The sequence below is a fragment of the Theropithecus gelada genome, chromosome 5, assembly GCF_003255815.1.
Source record: "Theropithecus gelada isolate Dixy chromosome 5, Tgel_1.0, whole genome shotgun sequence".
NCBI classification, from domain to species: domain Eukaryota; kingdom Metazoa; phylum Chordata; class Mammalia; order Primates; family Cercopithecidae; genus Theropithecus; species Theropithecus gelada.
The window spans coordinates 16524370-16537869 of NC_037672.1; the positions used below are offsets into that span (position 1 = coordinate 16524370).

The 13500-nt window shown below is 46.0% G+C and overlaps 1 protein-coding gene across 1 annotated transcript in view; it reads right to left on the reverse strand.

Moving 5' to 3' along the window:
* Positions 1 to 5460: 5460 nt before the first annotated feature.
* Positions 5461 to 13500, reverse strand: part of FAM184B (family with sequence similarity 184 member B) — a 150966-nt gene continuing 142926 nt past the window's right edge. Inside the window, exons 15-18 of the mRNA XM_025385642.1 lie at positions 11679 to 11796; positions 10128 to 10232; positions 8484 to 8683; positions 5461 to 6678 (exon numbers count right to left, since the gene is read on the reverse strand). Coding sequence (XP_025241427.1) covers positions 6585 to 6678; positions 8484 to 8683; positions 10128 to 10232; positions 11679 to 11796 — 517 coding nt within the window. The 3' untranslated portion in view covers positions 5461 to 6584. The remainder of the gene's footprint in view (positions 6679 to 8483; positions 8684 to 10127; positions 10233 to 11678; positions 11797 to 13500) is intronic.

Genomic DNA, 13500 nt, shown 5'->3' on the forward strand with positions numbered 1-13500 from the left:
GCATGACAGCGGGGGCATAGGTGAGCTATGAGGTGCTAAAGCTTGCTCTGATTGTCTCTTTCTGTTTTGAGTTTTGTTTGCGTGTTTCATTTTTGTTTTACGTTTTGGGAGGGGAAACATTTTCCATTAAGGAAGGTTGTTGCCAGTGGATTTGACTCCAAGGGACTAGAGTGACTAGAAAGGAGTGGAGGAGTATTATGTCTTGGAAGAGACTCCCGCTCTGATCGTCCAGGGGTGGGTTCTGGCCTGGCTTGTTGCTTGATCTAAGGTCCGTCCATAGGCTTCAGGCTTTCGACTTTCAAACAAACATCTGTGCCACACATATTCTGTAAATGATCCTATTCAGTCTTCTAGAAGGCTTATAACAGAATCAATATTGTTGTTCCCATTTTCACAGATGGATAAAAAAGTCTGTAAAATAGGGATAAGACTAGGACCTATCCTCCAGGATTATTTTTGCAGATTAAAGGAGATGTTGAGGCCGGGTGCGGTGGCTCACGCCTGTAATCCCTGCACTTTGGGAGGCTGAGGCAGGAGAATCTCTCGAACCCGGGAGGCAGAGGTTGTGGTGAGCTGAGATTGTGCCATTGCACTCCAGCCTGGGCTACAAGAGTGAAACTCCATCTCAAAAAAGAAAAAGGAGATGTTGAATGGGAAGTCAGTAGCAAGGGTGCTAGAATGTAGCAAGTATTCTTCAGGTGTTAGTGATTTCTGTTCCGGGAAGAGGAGGGTTATGGAGGAAGAGTATGGGATTTAGGAGGGTTAAGTGATTTGCCCAAAGTCAAGAGGTTAGTCTTTAACCCTTGACAGAAGGAGGATTTGAAGTGAGTTTTCACACCTCTCTTCCCTGGTCAGTGTGTTGATAACAGCCCACCCACCTGTGGTTCCGGGGTGTTCTTAAGACGCCAAGGTTGTCTTGGGTGTGGTAGCTCTTTGAAAGGTAGAAAGTTCCACCAGGAGGGCCTTTTTTCTTGAATACTACTTAGCTTCCAGCTTCCTTGTCAGGCTCCAAGATGCAGATTGCCTGTGGGCTGTCACTCTCCACAGATAAACCTACCTACATCTTCAGGACAGCCTTTTTTTTTTGAGACAGAGTCTTGCTCTGTCACCCAAGCTGTAGTGCAGTGGCACAACGGGGTGCCACAGGCAAGTGCTGGGGAAAGGCCAACCCAGCCATCAGGTAGCCTGTGTGTTCTGCAAACAGCAGCACTGCCTCCTGCAGGACATTCCTGCCGCCCGACATCAAAGCTGGTGGTGACCTTTTCAGCCGTTTGACATTCCCCCCAGAAGAACGGCTGCCTCCCAGAGGTTTAAGCAGTTCTCCTGCCTCCCAAGTAGATGGGCTAATTTTTTTTTTTTTGAGACGGGGTCTCACTCTGTCCAGGCTGGAGTGCAGTGGTGCGATCGCAGCTCACTGCAACCTCGGCCTCCCGGGTTCAAGCAGTTCTCCCACCTCAGCCTCCCAAGTAGCCGTCAGGCATGCACCACCCCACCCAGATAATTTTGTATTTTTAGTAGAGATGGGGTTTCACCATGTTGGCCAGGATGGTCTCGATCTGACATCGTGATCCACTCGCCTCTGCCTCCCAAAGGGCTGGGATTACAAGCGTGAGCTACTGTGCCTGGCCTTAATTTTTGTATTTTTAATGGAGACGGGGTTTTGCCACATTGGCCAGGCTGGTCTTGAACTCCTGACCTCAAGTGCTCTGCCCGCCTCGGCCTCCCAAAGTGCTGGGATTACAGGCGTGAGCCACCGCGCCCAGCCCATCTTCATATTCTTTACTTAAACTTAATTCTTTTTCATTCATCTTCCCTTCTTTCCTCTTTTCTCCTCTACCCAAATGTCTTAACTGTTGACATTCCCAAGTGTTTGGTTGTGGGCCTTTAGAGGTTGTGAAGGAGTGCTGCTCAGTCCTCCCTTCAAGAAAGCAGCTTCAAGGAGTTCAGTTACAAAAGCTCCTGGCATTGGGGATCTGCCGCCATGTTCCTGCCCAGGCCATGCTGGTCCTGGCTGTCACCAAGCACAGTGGAGGTCCAGGTGCTAGGCCATTTCTGCTCGACACAGGACTCCTCTAATAAGCAGTCTGAGGCCGGGCGCAGGAGGCTGAGGCAGGAGAATGGCTTGAACCCAGGAGGTGGATGTTGCAGTGAGCTGAGATCGAGCCACTGCACTCCAGTCTGGGTGACAGAGCAAGACTCTGTGTCAAAAAAATAAAAATGAAAAAAAAATACTGAGCAGTCTGCTTGGGCGCTTCCATCAGCCTGGCCACAACATCTTCGGAGCTGTCCTGCCTTCTTTTGCCCCAATGTTCCTTGGCCCACCTGTCAGACCTACATCATAGGCTCTTCCTGTCTTCTGTTTCCTCTCCCCTTTCTCTAAATAGGTGTTTCTCCTGAGAAAGAGAGAAAAAAACACCTGTCCCTGACATTCAGAAGCTGACAACACTGTTCGGTCATGTCATTCTCCTGTAGGACATAAACAGTCTCTGAATACCAACTCTAAAGTTGCTCTCAGGCCATGATAAAATAAACCACTTCATAATTTTGTCTAAGCACATACAAAGAAAATTCAGGGTCAGTTTACCACTCACAAAATACCAAACATCCTTCTCCTGGTTAAAATGAGTGACAGCTGCTATATATGTATGTATATATATGCAATTATACCTTTATTCCTACGCTAGTCCATCTTCCTATAAATAAGATGTATTGAGATGCTGAATCCTACAGTCGCCCCCACTCTGACAGCATCCAGTCGAGTGAATCCTCACTTCCTTGAAATCACCCAACCAGGGCCAGAATCCTAAAAGAGGTTCTTTGTGACATTCTCTGTCTGAGAAGCCCATGGTTCTCTGTGATGAATAGACCCACCTTGTTCAAATCAGGCGTTTCTTGTGGGCTTTGGCTGAAGGCATTCACACCCCCCAGTGAATGTCTTGCGCTTCTCATTGTGTCTCGGGGCGTGCCTGGTGGAGGACCTGACTGAGACAATTGTGACTGGATGTGGTCTGAGAGCAGGCAGTGGCATGGGGCTTGGGGACTGGCTCACTCACTGCCCAACTGACAGCAAAACCCCTCTGGAGCAGCGTGTGAGGTATGGACAGTCACCTCACGAGGGGGTGGCCCAGTTGCTGAGGATTCCACTAGTGGTGCCCTGGGAAAATATCCCTGTGGAGGGGAATGTGAGGAGTCAAACCTGTGGGAGGTAAGAGGAGTACTGCAACAAGGACAGTAGAGTGTCAGTTCCCTGCAGAGGGATAGTGAGAAACTGATGAGGTGACTGTGAGTGCCTGGGGCCTCTGTCATTATCTTGGAGGCGCTGGTAGAAATAAAACCAATACTGAGGCCAGACGGTGACTCACGCCTGTAATCCCAGCACTTGGGGAGGCTGAGGCTGGCGGATCACTTCGAGGTTAGGAGTTCGTGACCAGCGTGGCCAACATGGTGAAACCCCGTCTCTACTAAAAGTACAATAATTAGTGTGGTGGTGGGTACCTGTAGTCCCAGCTACTTAGGAGGGTGAGGCAGAAGAATCACTTGAACCCGGGAGGCGGAGGTTGCAGTGAGCTGAGATTGCACCATGGCACCCCAGCTTGGGTGACAGAGCAAGATTCCATCTCAAAAACACACAAACAACACTGCATCCTGGGGGTGGAGGTGAGGTGACAGTCAAGATCATTGCTACCCTTGGAAATCTGACAGATGCAGTAAGACGGTCCTTATCATAGTTCCATTTAATTTGCCAGCCTCGTCTGCAGAATCCAGGTGGATCCTGGAGAAAAATTAACCAAGTAGTCTCAATCACAATTGCTGGGTTGGATATTACATCAATGTTAGAGCAGTTAAGGGCTCAGGTATGTGGTGTGCAAGCCATTGACTAGGTGAATCCATTCTTACCTACCCCAATTACAAAACAGTTTGCATTCATGTGGAACAGATAGTATTCCTTTCAGTTTTGCTACAGGAACATGTTACCTCTTCCATACGTCATAATATCCCATTTTTTCTCTCTCGTAACTTAATCCCGAATTGGATAATTTCTCTTCATCTCCACTGTCTGTCACTTCTGCGCCATCACTGTCATCTCTAGACCACTCTGCTCTTGAGAGATTGATGGAATCATTATGCAAACTAAAACAGAAAGAATGTTTTATCTATCAAATTGTATTTCTTTGTCAATAGTGTTGGGCACAGCAGGTTCATTTACTGCAGGTAAGGGTGTAAATTGCTAGAAACTTGCTGAATGGCAGTTTGGTAATATCAAACAAAAAGCTTAAGTTTGTGTCCTTAAATGCCTTACAATACTCAAGGCATATGGCCTCAAGAAAAAATTATAGAAGCATGCAAAGATTTTGTTAACAAAGATATAATCATTGCAGGGTAGAATTTAGAAATTTAAGAAGATCTTTCAGGCGCCTGCAACAAGAAAGGAGTCAAAACAGATGTACAGTCTTAATTAGTAAAATTCTCTTCCTGCCCGGGGATCACACCTCTAGGACTGTGAGTGACACATTTCCATTGTTTATAAATTATCCAGTATAAGTAAGATATTTTGTTAGAGCAGCCTGAACGAACTAAGACACTCTAAGCAGGAAACTCACAAAAAATATTTGGTAATGAAAAACAATATGGCATGTTAATGTATGATGACAAGTGTTTGTATTTAAAAATGTATTGGGGCCTCTTTTTGATTAGGCAGTAAATTTACCTTTAATATGTAAGTTTGTTTGACAGTTATAATGTGTAATCAGTTTTTTAAGGTGATGTGATTGAGGTTAATGTGAAGTGAACTTTCTATTTCCAAGCTGTCTTCATCTCATTTTACCTTTCTGTGGAAAATCAATACAAGTCAACTATTTTTATTGCCCACTTCAAAGTTTTATTTAAAGAGCAAAGATTTGACAATGCATAGAATTAACATTGGTTTGTGGGCCACCTCCTGGGCCAGCACCAAAGACTGAAAAAATATTTTGCCCCCTAAAAGTTGTACTGAGTCTTGTCAAATCACCTTGCTCCATCAGAAGGTGAGACAAATCAGTGTGGACTGAGAGCAAGGACAGCACCGTGAACAGCCATTCCGGTTCCTTTTTATTCCACTGGGAATTCATGCAATGAAGAAGCAACACACCATGAGGCAAATGGCTCAAACCCAAAGACCAGAGGTTCAGTATATAAATATTTTTTTATCTGTAGAGATGGGGTCTCACTCACTATCTTGCCCAGGCTGGTCTCGAACTCTTGGGCTCATGCTATCCTCCTACCTCAGCCTCCCAAGTAGCTGGGACTACAGGCACCCACCACTGTGCCTGGCTAATTATTACTATTTTTATTTACTATTTTTATTTTTTTTTTGTTTTCTTTGGACTAATTATTTTTTGTAGAGATGGAGGTCTCACTGTGTTGCCCAGGCTGGTCTCAAATTCCTGGCCTGAAGCTCTCCTCCCACCTCACCTCCCAAAGTGTTGGGATTACAGCATGAGCCATGTGCACAGTCTAGAAGATCTTTGACTTCAAAGAACAGATAGTCTAGAGACCTTCACAAATGATCAAGTTGACACTACAGTCATTACATTGAGACCTGTAACTGGGCTAGGATTGGTTATTTACAGAAAAACCTTGTGGTACTTAATTCCAATTCATGTTAACTTATGTTATCTTGCTTAATCCTTGCAAAGCCCTTTTAGAGGTAGGTGTCATCCCATCTATAATCTGCTGCTTGTCTTAGACCAAGGAAGTGAAAATAGTCAGTCCAAGCATGCTACCATCCATTTCTGGTAGGTTTGGTTTGTTTTCTTTTTAGTTGACTTTCCTGTTTATTTTAACTTTTATTCATCTTCCTATTGAGGTTAGAGGTGCATTTTGGAATTGCATCATTTTACATAGAAACAGCTTTCCAGTGGAGTTGACTAGCATCCTAAGGACAAGTACAACCACTTTTAAAGTAGATCATGGAAATCACAAAGTCTGATATTCTACAAAATGGAGTATGATGTTATGGACACTAGAAGTACAACGTACAGGTCATTAGTAATGCTAATAACATTTTCCTATAGATGCTTTTTAATAACACTGGTTTGTTTAATGTCAAGATATTTGTAATGAACTGTCACCATGGACCCATGGAACAATTTTTTTTGGAGACAGGGTCTCCCTCTGTCACCAGGCTGGTTGGAGTGCAGGAGTTCAGTCTTGGCTCACTGCAACCTCTGCCTCCCAGGTTCAAGTGATCCTCCCGCCTCAGTACCCCAAGTATCTGGGACCACAGGCACACACCACCATGCCTGGCTAAGTTTTGTATATTTTGTAGAGACGGGGTTTCACCATATTGCCCAGGCTGGTCTCAAATTCCTGGATTCAAGCAATACGTCTGCCTCAGCCTCCCAAAGTGCTGGGATTACAGAGGTGAGCCACTGTGCCTGGCAGAGCAGTATGGAGTGTTAATGCCGAAATTTGTTTTAGCTCTTATATATAAATCATATTACAAGCATATTATTTGGTTGGTCGGTTTTAGTTCATTCCTTCAATCAGATGATTTAAAAGAAATGTTTTTCAAGTATCCTCTGTGATGTATCCCAAAGATTAGCTTAGAAAGAAAAGTACTTGGTAAACCATTCCTGGTGCGGAGAGCCCTGTTTCTGCTGGGCTTCTTTGGGCTGGGCCGTTTCACCATCTGGTGTCCTACAAATAAAAAAAGGTTTTTTATATGGTTTTGAAAATTATGCACGAAACAGCTTAATACCCACCATCTTTTCAGGGAAAGGTAACTGCATGTTTACTCTTTAGAAACATCTGAATGGGACCGGCTAACATTAGTAGTGGGAAACAAGTTGTAAAGGATGGGGCTGGGGAGGGAATACCTAATCCTCATTTTGAAAACAGAAGGTTTACCATTGTTTGGTTCTCTGTTGTTCCTTTGAGACTCAGTGGTTGTAGCTCTGATAATTGTGCAGGATTAACCAAACCTACAGATTAAGAGACTTTATTTTTATTTTTTGAGACAGAGTCTCCCTCTGTCGCCCAGGCTGGAGTACAGTGGCATGATCTCGGCTCAGCAACCTCCAGCCTCCTGGATTCAAACGATCATTGTGCCTCAGCCTCCCGAGGAGCTGGAATTACAGGCACATACCACCACACCCAGCTATTTTTTGTATTTTTTTTGTAGAGATGGGTTTTGCCATGTTGCCTACGCTGGTCTCGAACTCCTGACCTTAGGTGATCCACCCACCTCCACCTCCCAAAGTGCTGGGATTACAGGCGTGAGCCACTGAGCCCAGCCTGATTAAGAGACTTTAGAATTCCAAGGTGATAGGCTGGGCTCAAGCCTGTAATCCCAGCACTTTGGGAGGCTGAGACAGGCGGATCACAAGGTCAGGAGATTGAGACCATCCTGACTTAACACGGTGAAACCCCGTCTCTACTAAAAAATACAAAAAATCTAGCTGGGCAAGGTGGCGGGCGCCTGTAGTCCCAGCTACTCGGGAAGCTGAGGCAGGAGAATGGCGTGAACCGGGAGGTGGAGCTTGCAGTGAGCCAAGATTCAGCCACTGTACTCCAGCCTGGGTGACAGAGCAAGACTCCATCTCAAAAAAAAAAAAAAAGGCCAGGCGCGGTGGCTCAAGCCTGTAATCCCAGCACTTTGGGAGGCCAAGGCTGGCGGATCACGAGGTCAGGAGATCGAGACCCTCCTGGCTAACATGGTGAAACCTCGTCTCTACTGAAAACACAAAAAAATTAGCCAGGCGAGGTGGCGGGCACCTGTAGTCCCAGCTACTGCGGAGGCTGAGGCGGGAGAATGGCGTGAACCCGGGAGGCAGAGCTTGCAGTGAGCAGAGATCGCACCACTGCACTCCAGCCTGGGGGACACAGCAAGACTCTGTCTCAAACAAACAAACAAACAAACAAAAAAGAATTCCAAGGTGATACAGTAAATCTTGAGGAATGTTAGTAATGATACTGAAACTATATTGAAGATTTCTGTGCCAAGTCCTGTGCTAAGCACATCCTATGAATTAATTCCTTTAGTCTCATATCAGTCTGATGAGATAGGTGCTGTATTATCTTAAATTTAGAGGGAAGGATATGGAGACCCGGAGGTCAAGTGACCTGTCCAAGGCCACACAGCTGAGAATGAGGAAGACTAATTTGAATTCAGACCTCCAGGCCAGATAGAGTCCACCTTTTGTATAACCCATGCTGAAGTTTTCAGCTAAGTGATTCAGTGTCCCTTGTCTAATCATCCATGGAAAAAGGCCTTCTGGAATTTGGTACCAGGAATAGTACCCCTTCCAAAGAATGACATAATTCCCTTCTCTTACAGTCTTCCCTTTTGGCTAAATTACCATTTTTCAAAGGCAGGGCTTGTTTTACTACTCTTTATATCGCCCAAATGCTGGGTAATTAGCAGGTGCCAGAAAGAATCCTAATTTCCCTCTTGTCTACAGGGAAATACAATAAGGGCCTCTGCCCCCAACACCCCCTACAACCTTGTGGCAGTTTTTGCATCTGTAGACTGGTTGGGTTTGTAGGGCCGGCCACAGCTGGGGCTTGGGTCCAAGCTGGGTGATTTAGTTATTGGAGGGGCATTAATCCTGGAACTCAGATCGCCACTCAGAAAGTTCTTTGCATAGGAAGCAAGGTTCGGCACGCTGACCACACGGCTGGGCACGTCCTCCATCTTCTTTTTCTGTTTGTATTAATGGAAATGTTAGTGCAATGCAATGCAAAAAACAAAGCATTATTATAAAAGCAAATAATGCTCACCCAATCAAAATCGGAGAAGCAGCAACAATTTCATTTATATACTTAACATGCTATTTTTTAAAGCACTTTTCCCTCCAATCTTCATTTTGTATTATAAATAAATATGTATGTTCACAACCTCTTAACCAAAACTTCTGGAGATGGATGTGTTTTGCAACTCAATTTTGTTTAAGATTTTAGAAGGTCATATAACACCCCCAGCAGGGGCTGGGCCCACCCTAGCCTCAAATGCATTCACATTTCTGGAGTGAAACTTACATTTTGTCATACTGAAGGATACATAAAAACTACACGCGAGATCACATTAGTTAGGTCACAAGTGTATTGTCCTGTGAACTATTTTTAAAAATACTATTTTTTGTTTTTAAAATGGAGTCTTGCTCTGTCGCTGAGGCTGGAATGCAGTGGTGCGATCTCAGCTCACTGCAACCTCCGCCTCCTGGGTTCAAGCGATTCTCCTGCCTCAGCCTCCTGATTAGCTGGGATTACAGGCATCTGCCACCATGCCCAGCTAATTTTTATATATATATATATTTTTTTTTGGGGGACGGAGTCTCGCTCTGTCACCCAGGCTGGAGTGCAGTGGCGCGATCTCAGCTCACTGCAAGCTCCGCCTCCCGGGTTCACGCCATTCTCCTGCCTCAGCCTCCGGAGTAGCTGGGACTACAGGCGCCCGCCACCACGCCTGGCTAATTTTGTATTTTTAGTAGAGATGGGGTTTCACCGTGTTAGCTAGGATGGTCTTGATCTCCTGACCTCGTGATCCGCCCACCTCGGCCTCCCAAAGTGCTAGGATTACAGGCGTGAGCCACCGCGCCCGGCCAATTTTTATATTTTTAATAGAGTTGTGGTTTCACCAAGTTGGCCAGGCTGGTCTTGAAATCCTGACCTCAAGTGATCCACCCACCTCGGCCTCCCAAAGTGCTGGGATTACAGGTGTGAGCCATTGCTCTCAGCCAAAAATACTATTTTTCAAGAACCTTTAGGATTTTGTGATAGTAGGTAAGAGAATTGGATGTGAATATGCTCATTGTGAAAAATTCCAAAAATATGTACAGAAGTGGAGGATTTTTACTCTTCTTATCCCTCCCATCACCTAGATAGAGCTATTCTTAATACTAACACATACTTATTCTAGAAAATTTGGAAAATACAAAATCCCATAAAAAATAAAAACCACACATAATCTGCCCAGCCAGATACAAACACGGTTAATACTTTGGACTATTTCTTGTGGGTTTGGTTTTTTTTTTCCAATGAATATTTTTCTGAGTGTACACCAGCCCAACAATAACCTGTGGTTACCTTTAAGAAAAACGAAATCAATGGAATTGTGTAATGCATTAAAACCAGTAGAACCAATTTACCTTCATGGAAGGGGTCAAATATCCCGGGTGAGGATTGAAAGAGAAAGACCGATTCCGGTGGGACATTGCACTGGGGAATGCTGCATAGTGAAATCTTCTCTCTTCCTGGAAAACCAATACAACTGAGTCTAAGTGAGCCTAACCACACAGCACTGGGTTTGACTTGAAGGAAGATGGCTATGAGGGCAGAATAGAGAGAGAAGGGAAGTCCAGAGGAGGAAGGGGAAGTCAGAATCAAGCTGCCAGACACTGAAGCTTTTGAGGAAGCACCTTTGCTCTTTGTCTTTTATGTCCCCAGCCCCTCTTGTAAAGAAAAGGGCAAGCTTATGCTTGCCTGGAAATTGGAAATCCAACTGTTCTTAGCATGTGAAGGTAACCCTACTGCAGAAAGGTAGTAATTAAGGCAAAGAAAGAAAACCCCCAGGTATGCAAAGGATTTTGCCTGCCTTCTTCCTTTTTGTGACATTTGTGTTGTCTAACATATACAAACAGAGAGAGGGTAATGAAATCCATCCCCCACTTTACTTGTTATAACAATATGGCCAATCTTGTTTGTGTGTATCATTTTCCACTTTTTTCTCTCCTGCTGTATTATTACTAAATTTCAGTGATTACATAATTTTCTCTGTAAAAACATCGATATGTAATTTCTAAGAAATAAAGATTACTTTAAAAAAAAAACCCATGATACCTTTGTTCACACTTAGCAAATGAGCAATAATTCCTTATCAATGCCACCTAATTTTCAAAGCACAGGGAGATACAGAAGTGAGGTGGGCGGGCAGGAGCAGGCAAAGGGGGAGACATTCCAAAGACATGACCAGCAGGCCTTGGTTGGATACTGAATCAGAGGGAGCTGGGTTCTTTTCAAGGGGTCTAGGGAGTGGCTTTGCTAAGTAGAAAAGAGGTGGTCATGTTTACAAAAAGAAGATCAACAATAAAAACACTGATTCTACTACAATTCAAACCTAAGCCATTGTAGATTTTCTCAAATTCTGTAAGTTAAAAAAGCAATATTAACATGGGGCAGATGCTGCTGGACTTGGGAGTAAAATGATTTTTTTTTTTTGCCTTCTATTTTCCTGTATTAACTTTTTAGTGCATATGTCTTCTGTAATAATAGAAGAGAAAGGATTTTTTCCCCCCTTTGAGACAGAGTCTTGCTCTGTCGCCTAGACTGGAGTGCAGTGGCGCTATGTTGGCTCACTGCAACCTCCATCTCTTGGGTTCAAGTGATTCTTCTGCCTCAGCCTTCCTAGAAGCTGGGATTACAGGTGCCCACCACCACACCCAGCTAATTTTTGTATTTTTAGTAGAGATGGGGTTGGCCAAGCTGGTCCCGAACTCCTGACCTCAAGTGATCCACCCGCCTTGGCCTCCCAAAATGCTGGGATTACAGGCTTGAGCCACCGCACCCGGTCAGAAAGGATTCTTTATAAGGCAAGATGTTAGGGCACCTAGAGAAATGCTGGGTGCAAGTGAACGCCCCTCCCAGAGGAGCTCGCAGTGCCCGGCCAGGCGCGTGGGCGAGGCGCCCCCTGACAACCTCACCGTGAGCTGCTTGATGATGTCCTCTCTCTCCTTCAGGCGAGTCTGCAGGCGGCCTATGAGCTGAAGGTCCTCTGGCCTGGACACTCCCTTCCCTGGCTTCTCTCCGGAATCTTTCAGTCTGTTTCAAGCAGGCATGCAGTCAAGTTCCCCTTATGGCAGTTACTCAACAGGAGGGAGATGGGCACACATGTGCCTCAAAGCACACGATGGGAATGCCATCCTGTGTTCAGCCTGGCCAGGGAGGCTCAGATAGCAGCAAAAGCTTGCCCAGGACCCGCCGGGGAGATGACTTGCAGAACCCAGGATCCCAGCTCTGTCAGGTCCCCTAAGGCTGCAGGGCCAGGAAGCAAAGTCCCGTGTGTGCAGCTAGATGGTGCACTCAGCGGGGGCTTCAAGAGCCAGGGATGCTACTGGGAGAACGGCCTAGGGCAGGAAAATGCCGCGAGGGTTCTCTTAATGCTCTGTCGCCATCTGCTGGCGGACACGGAGTGCGGTCAGTGGCTGCTACCCACGGCTTTTTTTTTTTTCTTTTTTGTTTTTTGAGACAGAGTCTCACCCTGTCGCCCAGGCTGCAGTGCAATGGCGCTATCTCGGCTCTCTGCAACCTCCCTAGTTCAAGCGATTCTCGTGCCTCACAGCCTCCCGAGCAGCTGGGACTACAGGCGCGTGCCACCATGCCCAGGAAATTTTTGTATTTTTAGTCGAGACAGGGTTTCACTATGTTGGCCAGGCTGGTCTGGAACTCCTGACCTCGTGATCCGCCCTCCTCGGCCTCCCAAAGTGGCGGGATTACAGGCTTGAGCCACTACGCCCGACCCCCACTGCTTTTTCAGCCTGAAGCCAGAGAGGAGTTACTAGGTGGTGGGGAGAGGAGGACTGGGGCTGCAGATAATCTACTGACTAGAGTTGGTAAGAGCCCAGGGCTTTGGGTGAGATGACCCGGCTCTAATACTGGCTCTGCTTTTTTCTTGACCTTGGGCATCATTTCACCTGTGTGTGGGCCTCAGTTCCCTCTCTTTTAAAGTGGGCATGAAACTGGGTGGTTGTGAGAATTCAATGTGATAATGGGAGCCTGGCATGTAGTAAGTGCTCCTTAGACTGTAGCTAGTAAAAGCTTTCCTGCTGGCTTTTGGATGATTTGCATTGTGTTGGAGACAGTGGAGATGTTTTTAAGAGCTCAGGCTAAAGGTCACACAGGTGACATTTAAACTCAATTAATGCTGCCTGACCTTGGGCAAGCGGCTTCACCTGTCTGGACCTGGCTTGCTGCCATCACATCCTAAATGGTCTTCTTGCAGTCACCCCCTCCCCCTGTTTCTTCTCAGCAGTCAGAAGTGACCCTGTGAAAAGGCAAGTCAGGCATGTCACTCCTGCCCAGTGCCTTGTGATGGCTTCCCAGGGCACTCTGAACACATCCAAACTCCTTCCCAACAGGGCAGGGGTTCCTTCACCCAGCTCCTCTCCTCCCCTCCCCCTCCCTCTCACTCTGTTCAGCCACACAAGCCTTTGGGCTGTTTTCAGGAGCCTGAGGCAGCCCCAGGGCCCTTGCACCTGCTGTTCCAGCTGCTTCTAATGCTCTTCCTCCAGATGCCTCAGGAGTGCCCTCACCTCCTTGTCCTTAAATAGCACCTCCTCACAGAGGCCTTCTTTTGCCCACCCTTGCCACTCCCAATCCTGCCTTCTAGCACTTTCACTGCCTGGTATAAAGTTAACTGTTTGCTTTTTTTTTTTTTTTTTAGACAGGGTCTGTTTTGTTTTGAGACAGTCTCTCTCTCTCTGTAGTCCAGGCTGGAGTGCAGTGGTGCAATCACGGATCACTGCA